The sequence below is a fragment of the Oryx dammah genome, unplaced genomic scaffold, assembly GCF_014754425.2.
Source record: "Oryx dammah isolate SB20612 unplaced genomic scaffold, SCBI_Odam_1.1 HiC_scaffold_18, whole genome shotgun sequence".
Lineage (NCBI taxonomy): Eukaryota > Metazoa > Chordata > Mammalia > Artiodactyla > Bovidae > Oryx > Oryx dammah.
The window spans coordinates 104,739,254-104,757,825 of NW_024070202.1; the positions used below are offsets into that span (position 1 = coordinate 104,739,254).

Consider the following 18,572-nt stretch of genomic DNA (forward strand, 5'->3'; position numbering starts at 1 on the left):
CCCCAAGTCTCCCAGACACAAGTGGCACTGAAAGGGTTGCCAGGCACAGGCTCACTCACAAGCCAGCAACACTGTGGGGAGAAGCCTGCTGATGGGCGGGGCTCCACTGAGCTCCTCTGGGGCTTCTGACCACCAGGTGACTCTGCCCACTGGGTTTGGTTTCTGGCCTCCTGGGAAGCTACCAAAAGTCTTATTGAAAGAGAGTTGATGTTCTAGATCTTGTTTCCTTTCCTTTCTCAACCAAAACATCCTGATCCTCATGGAAAACTCATGCCCCTCTAAAGGAAGTCACCCTTCAGCCCAGCATAGACCAGAGGGAAGTTATGTGTGGACTGTGATTGGTTTTCCTAATTATCTGGAGAAGTCAGCCATGAGATTTTTATTATCTAAGCCATGAGTCTGAGGGTCACCCAGAACCTCCTTATGGCCATTTTGATAATGATAGGCCCTCTTCTCCCAATCTTACCATCTAGTAGATAAATCTTACTTAAACATCACTATGTATAGGGTCCTGTTGGGGAAGAGAAGAGCTTCTCTGCTTACACTGCTTACAGTCCAGCTCCAGAGACAATACCCATGCACATGAAAGAGCTGGAACAAGAGGAAACAAGTGGCAAAAGCATGGATTTGAATCCTGGCTCCAGTACGTAGCAGCTGTGCAATCTGGGGCAATTTACTTAACCTCTCTGTGTCTTACTTTCCCTTTCTAAATCTCATAAGATTTTGCTTTGAGGATTCAAAGAACTACCATTTCTAAAGCTTTTAGAACAATGCCTATCATATTATGTGAAACTGAAAAGTGAAAGTTGCTCAGCTGTGTCCAACTCCTTGTGAACTGCATTGACTGTATGGAATTCTCCAGGCCAGAATACTGGAGTGGGTAGCTGTTCCCTTCTCCAGGGGATCTTCCCAATCTAGGGATCAAACCCAGGTCTCCCACATTGCAGGCAGATTCTTTACCAGCCAAGCCACCAGGGAAGCTCAAGAGTACTGGAATAGGTAGCCTATCCCTTCTCCAGGGGATCTTCCCAACCCAGGAATTGAACTGGGGTCTTCTGCATTGCAGGCAGATTCTTTACCTGGCTGAGCTACCAGGGAAGCCCATCATATTATAAGTAGTACAAATAAGGGTTTGATTCATATAAAGCTATATATGTGTTCAGTGACCCAGTGATGGGGTGACGGCATGCCCAAATCACTTGGGTACAGATTTGCATCTCAAGGGAGGGCCAAGCCAAGCTGACAGATGTGCCATGCATGTGGAAACATAAACCAAACCAGGTGGCAGGCTCTCCTGATCTTCCGGCTACTACCCCAAGCCTCTCTCTTCTTCTACTAATGATCATGGCATTGGCTTGGATCAGATAGGGCAGAAGCCAGAGAGCCAATTTCTTCCAGACACTTAAACAGCTGGGTCCCTATCCTTCTCCTTTTCGAATCAAGGCCATTTCGAGCTTAGCCTCATAAGCACACTTATGGCAAATAATGACATCTAATGGTTTCATTCACCAGCCCTTCTGTGCATGTCAGGAAGTGAGAACCAGGATCTTCTCTCCAGGTGGCTCATGTCTGACAAAATAAGTGAGAGCAAGTCCTAGAACAATTCAAAGAGAATGGTACCTTTTTGTCCCAATACCTTGAGTCACGGGATCACTTAATCAGAAGAATCTTAGAGATCTGGTCTACCCCCTGTATTCTGTGTTCAAGATCATAGCCAAGAAAGATGAGGTGATTTAATCCACTTCTTGGGAAAGAATGGAACCAGAACCTGGGTTTTCTGATTCTTGATGGAGTGTCTTTCCATGAAGCTATATCCTGGTCGGTAGCAGGTCTCCTCCCAGGAAGCTGGTGCGGGCTGACCCGGGGGGACCTCTGGGTGGGCCAGGAGAGTCTCATGATGACCAAGACAGTGACTCAAACATAATGAAAGATCAGTTTGTACTGGGCTTCATGCTGGCCCGGGGGGTGGGAGCGGGGTGGTGAGGCAGGATGGGGGTGTGGAGATCGGGCTTTCTCTTGTATCTACTTAGGAAGATGACTGGTACAGTGGCCAGAGAAGTATAGGATCAGAGATGGCCTGCAGGAGGTTTCATATGCCTTCACACATTGTCCCCAGCCAGAAACCCAGGGCAAGATTGCCGTCTGCTCTAGAGGTTCTCAAAGTTTGCTCTGTGGACCATTGTTGTCCACCAGAAGGCACTGGCTTAGAAAGAAAAGAGAAAAGAGAAGCAAGAGCAGGAAGATGGCATGTTCTAAGTGGCCTTCCGCTTGGAAGCTCACTAGTCCCAGCTTGAGAATGTGCCTTTCTGCACAGCTGTGCATGCCACTCTCAGTCTAGTTAAGAAGCCAGTTGGATCCACTAATTCTCAGCTCTGAACCAAGGCCCAGATGGATAGGAAGCTGCAAAGATTCACATTGAGAAAAAGGTGATACCGTACTCTTGCTTCATTTCCCCTCTAGAACTCTCCTTCCTGTCCTATTTGGAAAGCTCACAGCTCACCACAGACCACCAGACTCAGATCTTCCCAACTTTTCACTCTTTGAGGCGTGGAATATCCAAGGCCAGTGGGCAAGAGTGGAGTGGGCCAGTGATTGCTTCTCATGGAGGATGCTGTTTTTTAAGGGGGCCAATGGAAGCCATTGTGATGAATAGTTCTTGGGTGTTTCCACAATCAAATAATTTGAGGCTTTACAACAAAACCAGGTATTTGCTCTGTTCCTTATACCTTGGAACCTTCAGCAGATTATTTAATTTTGAATTCAGTTCAGTTTAGTTCAGTTCAGTTGCTCAGTCGTGTCCAACTTTTTGCGAACCCATGAATCGCAGCACGCCAGGCCTCCCTGTCCATCACCATCTCCCGGAGTTCACTCAGATTCACGTCCATCGAGTCCATGATGCCATCCAGCCATCTCATCCTCTGTCATCCCCTTCTCCTCCTGCCCCCAATCCCTCCCAGCTTCAGAGTCTTTTCCAATGAGTCAACTCTTCGCATGAGGCGGCCAAAGTACTGGAGTTTCAGCTTTAGCATCAGTCCTTCCAAAGAACACCCAGGACCGATCTCCTTCAGAATGGACTGGTTGGATCTCCTTGCAGTCCAAGGGACTCTCAAGAGTCTTCTCCAACACCACAGTTCAAAAGCATCAATTCTTTGGTGCTCAGCCTTCTTCACAGTCCAACTCTCATATCCATACATGACTACTGGAAAAACCATAGTCTTGACTAGACGGACCTTGGTCGGCAAAGTAATGTCTCTGCTTTTCAATATGCTATCTAGGTTGGTCAGAACTTTTATGAATTACATAATTTATGGGATTTGTACATATATGATTTGCATAAATATATGTAACCTCACAGCAACTTCAAGAGGTACAGAAGATACAAAAACTGAGGCTTGGCTTAAGTCAAGTGCATCTGCCTGAATTTAATCATTTTGATCACAGAATGGCTTCCTTGGGAGAAAGAATGGTGGTGATGTTTTAACAAAAGAAGAAAGAAGGGGCACTTCCCTGGTAGTCCAGTGGCTAAGACCCCATGCTCCCAGTGCAGGGAACCCAGCTTCAATCCCTGGTCGGGGAACTAGATCCCACATGCTGCAACTAAGTCCTGGTGCAGCCAAATAAATAAATACATTAAAAAAAAATAAGAAAGAAGGAAAAGTGTTCTGTGTAGACTAAAAGCAGCAAGATATAGCTCTCTCAGTCCCTTAGGCAATAGGTGTTTAATAAATGAATTTTATAATTTAGTAAATGGGATAGCTATAAATGCTGCCTTTGCATTCCAGAGAAACCAGGGTCAGAGCTTCTATAGCACTCATAAAAGCTTCCCACCTCATGTCACCTAGCGAATTCCAACCCTTCTCTGAGGGCTGCTTCCTTTTACCCCTCCTGGTTGAGCACAAGCTTCACTGCAAACCCACCAATGTCAGGATGTAACCCCTGGTGGATCTGAAACCGCTCTGAGCCCCAAGATATGATCTCCTACCAAGATAGGTCTCAGGACTGTATTCTGAGATCTTCCAGATCCCATGGTTTGAGTTCCAACAAAGTGCACAAAACTAAGGGTCGTGAGTGAGCACTTTGTCTGGTCTCTGCTGAGAACAAGCGCTTCCCGGTTTGGCACTTGCCCTTCGACGGGGCCTGGAGAAAATGGAGCGGGTGATGGAGACAAAAAGCGGCAAGCACAAATTTTCTTGTCCTTCAGAACAATTTTTCTTCGACCTTACTTAAAGTTTTCCCTTTCTAATATTATACCTTACCTATAGAAAGCAATTTTAACTTCTCTAAGCTTTTCCCCATTTATTATTATGGCTCTGCAAAAGAATCCTGCAGAGAGGGTATTATTCTGACGCTGAATTTCTATAGAAACAAAAATGCTTCCTGAAATCCAAGGTACCCATTGAAACACAAGGTAGGTAGGCAACAGACATGTGTGGGCATGCACACGCACGCACGCGCATGTGCGCGCGCACACACACACACACACACTTCACCATCCACAAAATGATTTAGGAGAAAGGAGAGTGGGAGGGCCAGCCATGGTATCTCTTTTATTCCCTTCTGTCTTTCCAAGTCCATATTTTCACTTAAAAGTTCCATAGCTGTTTCCTCCAGTGATATGGATTAACTGCACAGAGCTGTGTGTAATACAGAAGGAGACGTTGCTGCCCTGCCAGCTCTGGAGGAAGTTACAGTGTAGCTGAACAGAAACTAAAACAGGGAGCAAGAGAAGGTTCCTATAGCTAATTGTCGGATTGCCTATTCCAGACCGAAAATGTTCCAAGGATTCTGAAACAAACGTGGACTGTCTCATGCCAGGCATACTCAGAGAAGACTTCTTGGGAGATTCGGGACTTAGACTGGGCCATGAAGGAAAAGGGCCAGGACAGCTGCTAGGACTCTGTGCAGACTGGTCAGAGGGTGGAAACGGCAGAGTCCAGTCTAGGAGACGGGACAGTGGTGGTCTGACCTTAGTCAGTTCCCATCCCGACATTTGAACCCACTGACACTCTTTTCCCAAGAAAGAAAAGGCTCTGTCTTGGGTGTAGAGGTGACCAGTGAACTTGTGACCAAATCTAACATACACCCAGAAGAATAAGTGTTTTGATGGGATTGAATGGGAGTAAATATCAACACCTAGATGAGGGAGACGAGATGGAGAAGAATCCACCTGATGCCCAGCAGCTATCATTTTGCATGGCTGGGTTTAGACGCCTGTTTCAGCTACTGGGTGGCCATCAAGCCTGGTAAGTAAGTAAGTGTTAGTCACTCAGTCATGCCCAACTCTTTGCGACCCCATGGACTGCTGCCCACCAGGCTCCTCTGTCCATGAGATTTTCCAGGCAAGGATACTGGAGTGGGTTGCCATTTCCTTTTCCAGAGGATCTCCCCGACCCAGGGCTTGAACCCAGGTCTCCTACACTGCAGGCAGACTCTTTACTGACTGAGCTACAAGGGAAGCCCAAGCCTGGTAACATAGCCTTATTTTATCATGTATAGTAGACATTCTGTTAATAAACCAATTATTATATATTCACCTGTTGTATCAGAGACAGAGGAGCCTGATGGGCTAGAGTCCACAGGGTCGCAAGGAGTCAGACACCAGTAAAGTGATTTAGCAGGCATGTTGTATCAGATCACACGTGCTGCCAAAACAAAAAAAAAACAACCACACACTGGGTAGCTTAAACAAGAGAAATTCATTTTCACACAATTCTGGAAGCTGGAAGTCCAGGATCAAGGTCTCTGAGGCCTCCCTCCTAGCCCTGCAGACGGCCTCCCTCTTGCTGCTCTTCCCGTGGTCTCTGCTTTGTGCACGTGGCTGTCTCGTGTCTCTTTGTATGTCCTAATCTCTTCTTACAAAGACTCCAGCCACAATGGCTTACGCCTGGTGCTGGCACTCAGTCGTGTCCAACTCTTTTGACCCCGTGGGCTGGGATTTCCCAGGCCAGAAGACTGGAGTGGGTTGCCATTTCCTTCTCTAGGTCAGCTTCCCGACCCAGGGATCGAACCCCCGTCGCCTGCAGCTCCAGCCCTGGCAGGAGGATTCTTTACTATTAGTGCCCAGATTGGCTTACAACCCACCCTAAGAGCCTCATTTTAACTTAATTAGCTCTTCAACAGCCCTATTTCCAAATACAGTCGCATTCTGAAATACTGAGGGATTAAGCCTTCAATAATTTATGAAGATACGATTCAGTCCATGACTCCTGTGTTTCCAGATTTGGTGGCCACCCTGGAGATACTTAAAAACCAAGGGATGAAGCTCCAAGTCATATCATAGGAATGTAGAAACTTTTCTTTACAGCCAATGGCAACCCAGCTGAACCAGCCAGTCCCTTTCGTCCCTTGAGTTGGGGATATGGATGACTGTGGCACCGTCATGCCTGGATGGAGACCAGCCTTGCAGTGTGCAGACACAGCCTCGGGGATCCAGACGCTGCTTGCCCCGGGAGTGTGGTGGCATTCATGCAAGACTCTGCCCAGAGCAACTGCAGGGTGTGGAGAATGATGGATCATTCTGTCCTAACTCAGGGCCCCATCCCCTGCAGCGCGTTCTCCCTTGGAGCCTGTCATCACCCCCTGCCTCATCCCAGTGAACCCCGAAGGCACCTTGGCTGTAAAGCCCCATGTGACCTGCCTGCTGGCTGATGCTGACGCAATGGTATATAATTCAGCAGTGATTTATATTCCATGCAGGTCTGAGCAAAGCTATAAAGCGCTCTCGAGAGCCAAATGCTGCTGAGGCGTTTCATCTAAGCAGAGGAAGGGTTTGTGTACATCAGCTTCCCGGGATGCAGAGCATGGTGAGAGGAGGAGGGAACCTTCTTCTGTTTGCTGATTTGCTTTTTTATGGATTTCCAGATCAGAGAGGGGCGGAAGGGGGAGGGTCTTAGGGAGGACTTGGGCTGCTCCCTGACCTCCCTGACACATACGCCCACAAGGGCACATCGGCACAGACTGGGGTCAGGACAGAAGTGCTCTGAGTGCCATAGCAACAAGGCGCCCCACGGGGGTCAGGGCTACACGTCACTCCTTACTCCCAAGAGCATAAAATGTCGCCCAGATGGATTTCTGGCCCTGGAAAGCAGCAGAAATTCTACTCCAGTGAAGTTTTGGGTGCAACTTGGTCACAGAAGGAATAGCTATTTGGGAAAAATGCCTGTGCACACAGTATGAGACCACCCTACATTCCTGAGAGAGCCTTCGCCAGGCCCTCGGTTTCCTAGGCGATGGCTTCTTGAATTAGTAAGAGCACTTCCACCACCTGGCCCGAGGCTGCAATTTCAATGCTATTTCTCCACAGGGTCCATGGCTGTGGGATTCTTGCTGAGGCTTCTCTGACAATCCCTGAAGGGAGTGTTCTCCTCTCTCCTCCTAAAGCAGCAGTTGCGCAGGAAGCCGCATCCCACCCGCCTTACATACCTGCAGCCACGGCTCCGAAGTGGCCTGAGCAGGAGTTGATGCCAGAACTCTGAATATCAGCTTAAAAATACCCTAGTTATCAGCCTTCCAGGTGGTACTGGGTTCAAACCATTTGGGGGCTGCCGAATAAGTGCTCCCTGGTGACATTTCACAGTTGCAAGAGAATTAACTGCCCCAAACGATGATCTCCCAGTCTGGCATTTCTTAACATGGCAACCCATCCAGAGATCCAAGTTTCTGTGCTTCAGGCATTAGATTTTCGGTAACTTAACAAGTGAGGAGTCCCAGGTGGCGCTAGTGGTAAAGAACCCGCTTGCCAATGTAGGAGACTTAAGAGACACATGTTCAATCCCTGGGTTAGGATGATCCTCTGGAGGAGGGCATGGCAACCCACTCCAGTATTCTTGCCTAGAGAATTCCATGGACAGAGGAGCCTGGTGGGCTGCAGTCCATAGGGTCCCAAAGAATTGGGCATGACTGAAGCAACTTAGCACACACACGCAACTTATAAGCGAGGATTCATTTTTGTAGTCAGTGCGGTATCACCGATGGGTTCTAGGGTGCAGGGCCGGAGGGAACCTGTAGGAAGGGTGACCAGTGTGTCCCACTTAGCCCAGGTCTTTCTCATTTTAGGACCAGAACTCAGACTTCCCAGGGACACACCCTCTACCCAACAACTCCCAGACAAGCTGGGATGGTTTATCACCCTGCTAAGGAAGAAGGACTTTGAAAGAAAAAAAGTCAGAAACTTAAAGATTATGGAGGAAATGCTGGGAATCTGTGTGTAGCCAAGCAAGTACCTGGAACATACGTGTCCCCTGGGGATTAGGACACATCTTTGCACAATGTGTGATACCACAGACTAGTAGATAATCCTATGACTCAGTCATGTTCTGGTGGTGGTTCAAGTCGGAGGAGTGGGTGAAGTGGCCAGAAAGGATGTGGGGTCCAAGGAGAACTGGGGGAGCCCCATGCCTGAGAAGACAAAGGAGGAGATAGAGAGGGACCTCGAGGGAGAGGGGACCAAGCTTGGATCGAGGGACAGCTTGGAAACGCAGAGAAGAGACAGCCTAGCAGGAAGAAGCTGTCAAACAGGCAGGAAACTAAAAGTAGGGAGAAGGCTAGAATCTGGTATGTGGTGACCAGAGAGCCATTAATGAGACATGGCTGCACAGCGAAGGGGGTGGTGAGAAAGCTGTACTTGGTGTTGAAACAGGAGTTGGCCATCTGGACATGAAAGCTGTTTCCTCTCTCTCACCCTCACTAAGCCTTATCTGTGTCTAGAGTGGGGATGCTAAGGGGACTGGAGGCGCAATGTGGTGATCCCACCCTCTCCCCTTCCAGCCAGGTGCTGGTGGGACAGGCAGACAAGAGTGACCGGGGCCAGGCCATAGGTTGCCAGGTGACATTGTGGGTGTGATTCCTGACCGTGCTCCAGGTGGAGCTGGTCATCCAGGGAAGCAGATACTGTGTGTGAATCAAGAGCAAGCATTTATGTTTACTGAGGTCACCGTGACACCCCTTGGTCCTGCCTTCCCGCCCGCAGATGGAGTTTGCAAGGAGGGACTCTAGAGAGGTCTGGAGGACCCATCTGTGTCAGTGAGTCTTGTTAGCACCAACTCCCAGGCTGTGGGAATCTGGGGCGGTGGTGTTCTCATCTAACTGGGCTCCCTGAACTCTGAGTCCAAATGAGTGAGAGTCTTGCTGCCGGAAGGGTAATTAGATTTCATTTCTTCTTCTGACTAGCTGCAACTGACCAGTTAGGGTCGGCTGCCTGGAGGGCACTGCTGAGTAAGAGGCTGAGGCCCCTTCTAGGACCAGCAGGAATGAGGGTTGAGATTGATTAGCTATTTCTGCAAAAGGCATGGACTTGAAGCTGATAGAAGGGACATTGAGCTTTGCTGTCCAAAGCACAGTTCCTATGACGGACCTTATGGGCCCCTTGTGAATGGACAAGGCTAGTGCTTTTCAAAAATGTTTAGATCAAATGAAACTTCACATGGAAACAGATCAGAGCAGGGCTCGTCCTGGCCAAAGGGAGGAGAGAGGGCTGGGAGTCTCTCTCACTCCCTCTTGCTTCCCAGGGGCAGCTCCAGAGGCACTGCCGTGGCACATGGTTTGAAAATCCCTGGAGGAGGGACTGCTTTAGGAGAGGGCCAGAGAGGGTCTCTCTGAGAGCACGGAACTGGAGTTGAGACTCCAGAAGATCTCAAGAAGAACGCCGTTTTAGTGAGAGAACAGCAAGTGCACAGGCCCTGGGGTGAGGACAGGCTTAGCCTGTTTGAATGTTTTCTCCTGTGACCAGCGTACTGGGACTCTGGGGGGTCAAGCTGAGAGATGAGGTCAAGGAGGTAGGAAGCATCCACCCAGGTGAGGCCATACAGGCAGGGTAAAGAGGTGGGCTTCAAATGTTTTTACATATGGCTGGAAGAAGAAGGTGGGGCATCACTGATCTGCTACAGAGGTTCGGTGGGAAGTGAGGAAAGCCTGGCAGGGAGGACGGCAGTGAGCATTTCAGAAGTCAGAGGCGTGATGGGAATGGGGTGCAGACATGCCTTCTCAACTCAGGCTTAGAGACCAGGACCCTGGGGTGCTGGAACCGAAGGAAGGATGCTCTCGAGGCCAGGTGAGGACCCCCTTCTGTTTACTGCCTGCAGACACCCTGCTCCTTCTTCAAGACCCTGCTTCCTCTGGGAAACCTCCCCTGGCCCAGCATAGTTGTCTCACCATTTACTTCTGGGCATTTTTCCTTCTTTTCCTAAAGATGACTCGATATAGGAGGGACCTTCTAGCTATCTGCTCCAGCTCCCTGATTTACCAATGAGGGTACCAACTGTTCAGAGCGGATGCTAAACTCAGGCCCTTTAATCCCCTGTCTGGAGCTATTTCCACTTCATCCTCAGCTTTTCATTTATGTCTGTCTCCTATCCCCAACGAGATTATAAGATTTTTTTATCATCTTTTTATTTTAGATTTAATTAAAAATTCTCAAGAACAGCGATCCTATCTTATTCTCCCTTTATCCCTCTAACATCTAGCATAATGCTTGGTACAAACAGAGAAGTTCAACAGATGTTTGCTGATCGGCTGTCGGGCACGCCGTGGGGCCCACAGCCACAGGAATGTTCCCCTCCTTCTGCCCCATCGCAGCTAACCTGCCTTCCCTAGGCTTGACGTCCCTTAGATCTGGCAGCTGCACTTCTGCTGTCCCTCCTCGCCTGGCCAGTGTCACAGCTAGCTCTGGGTAGACAGCAGAGCCTTGCTCCCAAGGGAAGGGCTCGGCTAGTTCTTTTCACTTAATTGGTAACTGTGACTATAATTAGTCTTAAAGTCTGATTGGAATTAGGCTCAAACCCCAAGACATGGGGGAAATTATTGAGAAAATGTGACCACGCATTAGAACATTTGCCTTTCTTGGATCCTCACTAATCAGTCAGAAAGTGCTCCTGAGAAATAAGATAACCCAGGCTGGAGCCCGCTCCTTGTGTGAGAGGAAGGTTTCATTATCTACCCAAAGCACCACTGTATTTGGGTGAATGGAAAGAGGCTGTGATCCCCAGTGCTGGAATATCTGTGTGTGTGTGTGTGTGTGTGTGTGTGTGTGTTTCAGTTGCTCAGTCATGCCCAACTCTTTGCAACCCCACGGACTGTAGCCTGCCAGGCTCCTCTGTCCATAGGGTTCTCCAGGCAAGAATACCGGCATGGGTTGCCATTCTCTTCTCCAGGGGATCTTGCCCACCCAATGATTGAACCAGGGTCTCCTGCATTGCAGGCAGATTCTTTACCTTCTGAGCCACCAGGGAAGCACTCGCCCTTTATTTGAGGTGTATTTTCTAGCAGAGACATTTAGAAATCTCTGAGTTTCCCAGAGACCCCCAGGGAGTTGGTGGTGGTGGCGGCGGTGGGGTGGAAGTTCTGTACTGCACCCTCCCCAGCTGGTCGCAGGCCCACAGGTCTGAGAGTTGGACTCATCACCTTAGGACACTGAGTCTGGCAGGTCCTTGCCCATTTGGGCCTGTTAGCCCACAGACACTCTGGGACTCCATCAAAGTACATTGTTATCTCAGCTATCAGAATAGCGGCGGCAACACGTCTTGCATTCAGTCTGCTCACCAAGGACCCACCAGGTGCCTACTTGGGTGTATTTCCAGTTATTAATGCACATCTTTCCAAACTTGAATTTAGAAGTGCAGAAGCACCTAAAAATATAAATTCTCACCCGTGTCTGTGGGGGCTGACAGATCCTTCCCCACCTCTTCCCATTTTGTCACACAGGACTTCTCCACAGGTTGCACAGATGACCTGCATAATGGACCATCTTGAGTGAGAGCCTGCAGAGTTTTTTCCCACCTATGGGAATATTGATAAAAGCTAACAAACCACAGAAATTTTTAAAGGTTGCCAAGTCACAGAACAACTGACATGATGTGAAGGCAGGAAGATACCCCAACTAATCCTATTAACATAGCAATAAGCTGTATGTAAGCCTGGTGGGCTACCGTCTATGGGGTTGCACAGAGTCGGACACGACCGAAGTGACTTAGCAGCTTAGCAGCAAGGTGTATGTTATCAACAAAATGGGCCATGTCCAATTGGTAGGTAATTAGGTCTATGTGGTAATTAAGTCATTAGGTCTTGATTTATCAACCACATTCTTTCTGCCCTGTCCACTCTGCTTGCAGTTGTTGTTGTTAAGTTGCTAAGTCATGTCTGTCTCTGCGACGCTATGGACTGCAGCATGCCAGGCTCCTCTGTTCTCCTGTATCTCCTGGAGCTAGCTCAAACTCATGTCCATTGAGTTGGTGATGCCATCCAACCATCTCATCCTCTGTTGTCCCTTCTCCTCCTGCCTTCAATCTTTCCCACCATCAGGATCTTTTCCAATGAGTTGGCCCTTCACATGAGGTGACCAAAGTTTTGGAGCTCCAGCATCAGTCCTTCCAATGAATATTCAGGGATTAATTTCCTTTAGGATGACTGGTTGGATCTCCCTGCAGTCCAAGGGACTCTCAAGAGTCCTTTCCAGCACCACAGTTCAAAAGCGTCAATTCTTCGGCACTCAGCTTTCTTTATGGTCCAACTCTCATATCTGTACATGACCACTGGAAAAACCATAGCTTTGACTATACAGACCTTTGTTGGCAAAGTAATGTCTCTGCTTTTTAATATGCTGTCTAGGTTGGTCATAGCTTTTCTTCCAAGGAGCAAGCCTCTTTTAATTTCATGTCTGTGGTTACAATCGGCAGTGATTTTGGAGCCCAAGAAAACAAAATCTGCCATCATTTCCACTTTTCCCCCATGTATTTGCCATGAAGTAATGGAACTGGATGCCATGATCTAACTTTTTGAATGTTGAGTTTTAAGCCAGCTGTTTCACTCTCCTTTCACCTTCATCAAGAGACTCTTTAGTTCCTCTTTGCCTTCTGCCATTAGAGTGGTATCATCTGCAAGTCTGAGGTTGTTGATATTTCTCCCAGCAATCTTGATTCCAGCTTGTGATTCATCCAGCCCAGCATTTTGAATGATGTACCCCACATACAAGTCATATAACCAGGGTGACAATATATAGCCTCAACATACTCCTTTCCCAATTTTAAACCAGTCTGTTGTTCCATGTCCAGTTCTAACTGTTGCTTCTTTATCTGCATACAGGTTTTTCAGGAGGCAGGTAAGGTGGTCTGGTATTCCCATCTCTGCTTGCAGAACACCCTTAAAATAGTGTCCCTCAAGTTTTATCAGCTACTGGCAACTTGCGAAGATCATAAGGTCAAGATCAGTTTTCTTGAGGTCGACCTTCTCTCCCAGAACAGATCACTGGACTTAATCATCAGGACTGTGCCCCATTTGATGAGAAGAAATGTCTCCCTTTTGTAAAGTATCCTGTGTAGGTACAGTTTATAGAGAGCTCTTGGGTAACTTCAGTCACATCCAGAGCTTCGATTGACAAGATGTTGACTCAGTCCACGTCTCTAGCTCAAAAATTTCTACCAGGCTCCAAACCCGTGGTCCCAAGAGCCTCAGCATCCCAAGGGCAGCTCAGATTCGAACTCAGCATGCACACACACTCACACAAATGCATGCAGTCTCTCTCCCTCCCCCACTTCCTTTCCTAAAGCTAAATTTTAGTAAACAATGTCATGCACACCAGGTTTCTAAACCAGAAATTGAATGCGTACTTGAAGCCCAAGTATCCAAGAATTTGGATTCTTGAAAACTGGTGTCAAAATGGAGCCTTCTCAAGCTCTGGCTCTCCCAGCCCATTGCTGTTTCCTTCCCTCACCTCCTCTGCTTCTTCCCTCACCAGGATCCATGTCTCAAGGTTATACACAGAACCTCTGCCTCACACAGGGTCTCACTAGGCTGATCAACAGAAATCACCTGAGGAACTTTTGGAAAGGAAAGCGCCCCATCCTGGCCCCCAAGATTCTGATTCAGAGGTTCTGGGGTGAGATGTGATCCACTCTGGGAACCCACTTAGAATTCTGTCTGAACCCCAGGGCAGAGCAGGAGGGACCCTGGGTGCTTTGTAACCCTCCAAGTTTGGGACCACTGTTCTCCCAAGGAGTGATGGTACCGTATGTGTTTGTACACGATGGCTGTCACTACACACACAAACACATACACCTACATGCTTCCTACACACAGTTTCATTTACGCCAAGTCCCCTCTGACGCACTGCTTTGCTTTCAGCTGCCTCTACCAACCGTCATCCACTAAACAGCAAATCAGTCCTGGTCTGTGCCTTCCTCCTTTCTCCTCTTGACACAGCAGGATCCTCCCTGGACTCCCTGCCTCTACACTGCCCTCTGCTCTGCTCCTGACTTAGTGACCTTTGGAAACGTAGATCACCTCCTCTAAAGAGCTTGGGCCCCTGCAGTACTATCAGCCCCAGCCAGCCTTCCCAAACGTTGCGTATTTCTTCAGGCTTTTACTGTCCCATCTGCAGTGGCAGAGCAAACGAGACACAGGGAATATCAAGAAAAGCTCTTGAACTCATTTTCAGTACATCACATCTCTGTTGGCTAAAAGTGGGCTTAGGATTCTCTTTGATAACGTTCTGTCTCTTGTAGCAGCCTTCTCGCTGGAGGTTAATATGAGCAATGGTTTTCCTGTTTGTTTCTATTTTTCTTGAGTTTTTTTGGTTGGTTTGTTTTGTCTTCTATTTGGCTGTGTCGAGTCTTAGTTGCAGCATATGGGGTCTTTAGTTGGGGCCTGTGGGATCTAGTTCCCTGACCAGGGATTGAATGCAGGCCCCCTGCATTGGGAGTGTGGAGTCTTAGCCATTGGACCACGAGGAAAGTTCCTAAGCAATATGTTTTGATTTTGTTTTAAGGAGCATCATAAAATAAGTTTGTGAAATACCTTGTAAGGCTAAGTTGGACAGGTTAACTTACTTGACTGTGGATTATGCATCTTCGTGGGTGAGAAGTCACATACAAAGTTTCGCAGAGTTACTGCCTCTGCTTTGTCATAAAGCAGTTTTCTCCTAGGCTTGGTGTTCCACGGAAAACACTCTGGTGAATGTTGTCTTATGGGAAAAGGCTTCCAGGATTTGGACGACTGGTTGGTAAATGGATTAAAGGAAAACCCAATATTGTGTAAGACATTGTATGTGGAAAAGAAAGGAATAAAGATGTTTTTCTCTCTAAAGAAGTAGAGAAGGGGGTGTTTTCTGCATCTCCAAAGAAAGACAATGAATTTTAAATGCTTTCGAAAAATGAACTGAATGCTCTTCTGCTTTACTTCACCCTACACAAACTGGCCTGTGACTTATTGTTAGGATTTTCCCAAAAGAGAGACGTCCTGAGTTTGTCCAAAACCAAGCAGTTATCAGAGCGTGAGGCAGCCTTGATACTATTCCCCTCTCCGTGAATGTTTCCAAATATCGATCTCGTCAGCAGGTTACCCTTAACCTGCATCTTTTCATTTTTCTTATTCAAGAAAATTAAAAAATGTAATAAACCTCCCTTCTCTCTCTCTTCCTCTCCTTCCCCTCACCTTCTCCGCTGCCCCTCCCCCCTCCCCCGTGTCTCCCCTCCCCCTCCAGGAACTTTCTGCATCATCTCACTGTGCACCTGTGTGGCCGGGATCAACTTTGAGCTGTCACGTTACCCCCGCTACCTGTACGGACTCCCCGACGACATCAGCCATGGCTACGGATGGTCCATGTTCTGTGCGTGGGGGGGCCTGGGCCTCACTCTGATCTCGGGATTCTTCTGTACCTTGGCCCCTTCTGTCCAACCTGTCCCGAGGACCAACTGCCCCAAATCCAGACCCGAGAACGGGACAGTGTGCTAAAACAACAAGCCCATACTCACACCCACACACATATATATATATATATAAATATATATATAATATACATATATATGACAAAGCTCAATCAAGACAATGCCAGTGCCAAGGCAGAGTGGGGGTCGGCTCAGGCACCCACATCTCGCCGGACTCTGTGTCGCCTCATCACCGAGATGGGGGAAGGCGTTCCCCTCACGTGGCTCTTCCATCGATCCGTAACTTCTGACTCCGTGGTTTCTTGAGGACAGCGTGAGCATCAGCCCTCAAAGACAGGGTCCCAATTCCCACTATTCACAAAGACGGGGGCATGGAGGGGGGAGGCTGGGAAGAGATGGTGCCTGTGGTCCAGGGTGGCACAGATGTAGACAAGAAAATGCCCTCCCCTGAGCCGACAGGATGGGACACCACCCCAACCCGGGTCATATCACAGAGAAACAACGCCCTTAGTTCATAGAATGTAGCCAGATCTTCAAGGCCATTTCCAGAACCATTTTCTTCTCCTGCTCTTCCTCTTCTGATTTCCTTCCTGGCTGACCAGCGACACACCAGAAAGGGGAAGAGAAAACACACCGAGAAGGACGTTTTCTCTCTGCTGCCAAACTTTTGGATGAAGTTCCGGAGGTGGGAATGGGGAGAGAACGCCGTGCTGAGAGGCAAGACCCACATCAATGAAAGGACACTTCCGTGGATGCTCAGAAAGCCCTGTCTTACCTTCCAGCTGCCTTACACCCAGTTAAACAAGAGGCACCCTGCCCTGAACCCAACCTGCGCTCCCTGGGCAGATGGGAGCCTTGGAGTAACCCTCTGGTGTGTGTGTGCGGGCATGTATGTGTGCAACAACTTTGGATGGTTTCCTTTTTTTCCTTTTCACCTTTAAAAAATCCTGCTGGATCACGACTGTTGTCTATTGGTGGTTTCCTGGCCCAGGATGGAGGCCCCAGGAGCTAGGCAGCATCGTGAAGGTGGGCCTCTGCGGGTGCCAGTTCTGCAGCCTGACATCCCTGCTGTGTGTGCGCGTCTGTGTTTTCTGAGTGTGGGAGTTCTATCATTTGTGTTGCATTTTTCTATTATTTTTAGTGCAGCTGAAATTCCCCGAGGGCAGAACCAAGAACGCAAGCACTGGGCAGAGGACCTGTGGTGCTGCACGTCCTGGGGCTGGGATGCCATGGGACTCGGCCCCTAACTTTGGAAGTTCAAGACATATCTGGGCACACAAGCCATGAGCAAAGAAGGGAGCACGGATCAAGAGGGAGAAGGGGAGTGGCCTCAGTTACCGCTGGATAAAGTCCATACACCAAACGAGACCTTTCCCTTCCCGTCACGGAAGCTGTCCTTTGTCACTGGACATCCACCCCTTTGCTAGGGGCAACCTCTGTACAGACAAGAGAAAATGGGTCCCATGCAGAGAGAGCCGCCATGTCCCATGGGCTCCTTGTATGATATTGTGTAAATTCACAGAAAACTCTTGACTCTTGCCATCTTTGTCCTTTCCCTCTTGATATTCAAGGCCATGAATCCCCAAATCGCCATCGTGGTGGCTAGCATCCAAGCAGAGGTGGCCTCAGTCCAGCCCAGTGTCCCAGGCTTGGTGGAGCACGTTGGCACTGCAGGTGTTGGCGAGCTGTGATGTCGGCCAGAGGGTTGTGAAAGCTGTAGGGACGGGATCTGCTGGCAGGAGTGGGCAGCAACGGCCAGTGGTCACCTTGGTGACCCCACAGGGGCCGAGCAGCCCTGGGAGGCAGAGAGTGAATTCCCCGAGCGGTCCAGCCATGGGTCCACCGCATAGCCGAGGATTCAGTTGCTTCATAACTGAATGTGCTCTGGGCACTTTGCCTCTCACTCAGCAGCCTTCCCCCAAGCCGTGCCCTCTGTTTCATCTCCCTGTCTTCTGCCCCATCTCCTCTCCAGCTCCCCCCTTCGCCCACCTATGAACCATTTCCCTTCTCACTCTTCCACCCACCAGGCTCTGAGTCCTGCCTCTCTCCTCATCTGCTCTTTTTGACTGTGTGTGTATGTGTGTGTGCAATTCACGTCCAAATAGGGCGTCTGACGTGCGCGGATGGGTGTGAGTGTGGGTCTCCGTGTGTGTGTGTATCTCTGGTGCATTTTGTGTACATTTGTGTCAATGTGCACCTGGACACAGATCTGGGTGTACTACTCAAGACTTCCTTGCTAGCGACACGGGTCAGCTTCCGCACAAAGACTCACGTGTGAGTGCCTGTGCATGGGGTGCTGGGAGATGACCTGGTGGAAAATGCTGTTAGCTCCCAATTGTACCTCTAAGGATGACTTGTAAAAACAGAGGATTTATTCTATGAGAAAGGAGAGAATTTTCAGGAGAACCCAGTGTTTCAATTGTTTAGGGAATTTTTAAAAAATAATTTTCTTTGAAAAGTTCAATTTCCCGCTTCAGGGGAAAGGCATACTTGGGCTTGAGGAAAAGTAAGGGGAAGTATCTCAGATTGAGAGACCCGTGCCTCGCTTCCAGGCCTCTGGGCTGGGGTCCACCTGCAGGGAGAGTTGGGGGGCCACCAGCCTTCGTTTGGGGCAGAAGGCTTGTCTGTGACCAGATCCGAACTTCAGCTAGTTCCCAGTTGTGGAAAAATGGAGAAAGAAATTCCAAACAGGGCAATTTGTAATCAGTCACTTAAATTCTTCTTAAGTAACTTTTCTTAAGGAACCAGTACTGTTCACCAACTTGTGATTTATACCCCTTTTTTAAAATCCTGTGCTTGCCATAAATAGAGCATCCACTCTCTCTGACCGCTCATCTTTATTGTTGTTGTTGTTGAGTCGCTAAGTGGTGTCCGACTCTTTGTGACCCCATGGACTGCAGCACACCAGGCTCCTCTGTC

General features: G+C 48.7%; 1 protein-coding gene across 1 annotated transcript in view; it reads left to right on the forward strand.

Annotated features, from left to right (window-relative positions):
• The window catches only part of TMEM178B (transmembrane protein 178B), a 113,344-nt gene extending 95,060 nt beyond the window's left edge, over positions 1–18,284 (forward strand). The window contains exon 3 of the mRNA XM_040259899.1: positions 15,470–18,284. Within this exon, the coding sequence (XP_040115833.1) occupies positions 15,470–15,720 (251 nt within the window). The 3' untranslated portion in view covers positions 15,721–18,284. The remainder of the gene's footprint in view (positions 1–15,469) is intronic.
• The last annotated feature ends 288 nt before the right edge of the window (positions 18,285–18,572 follow it).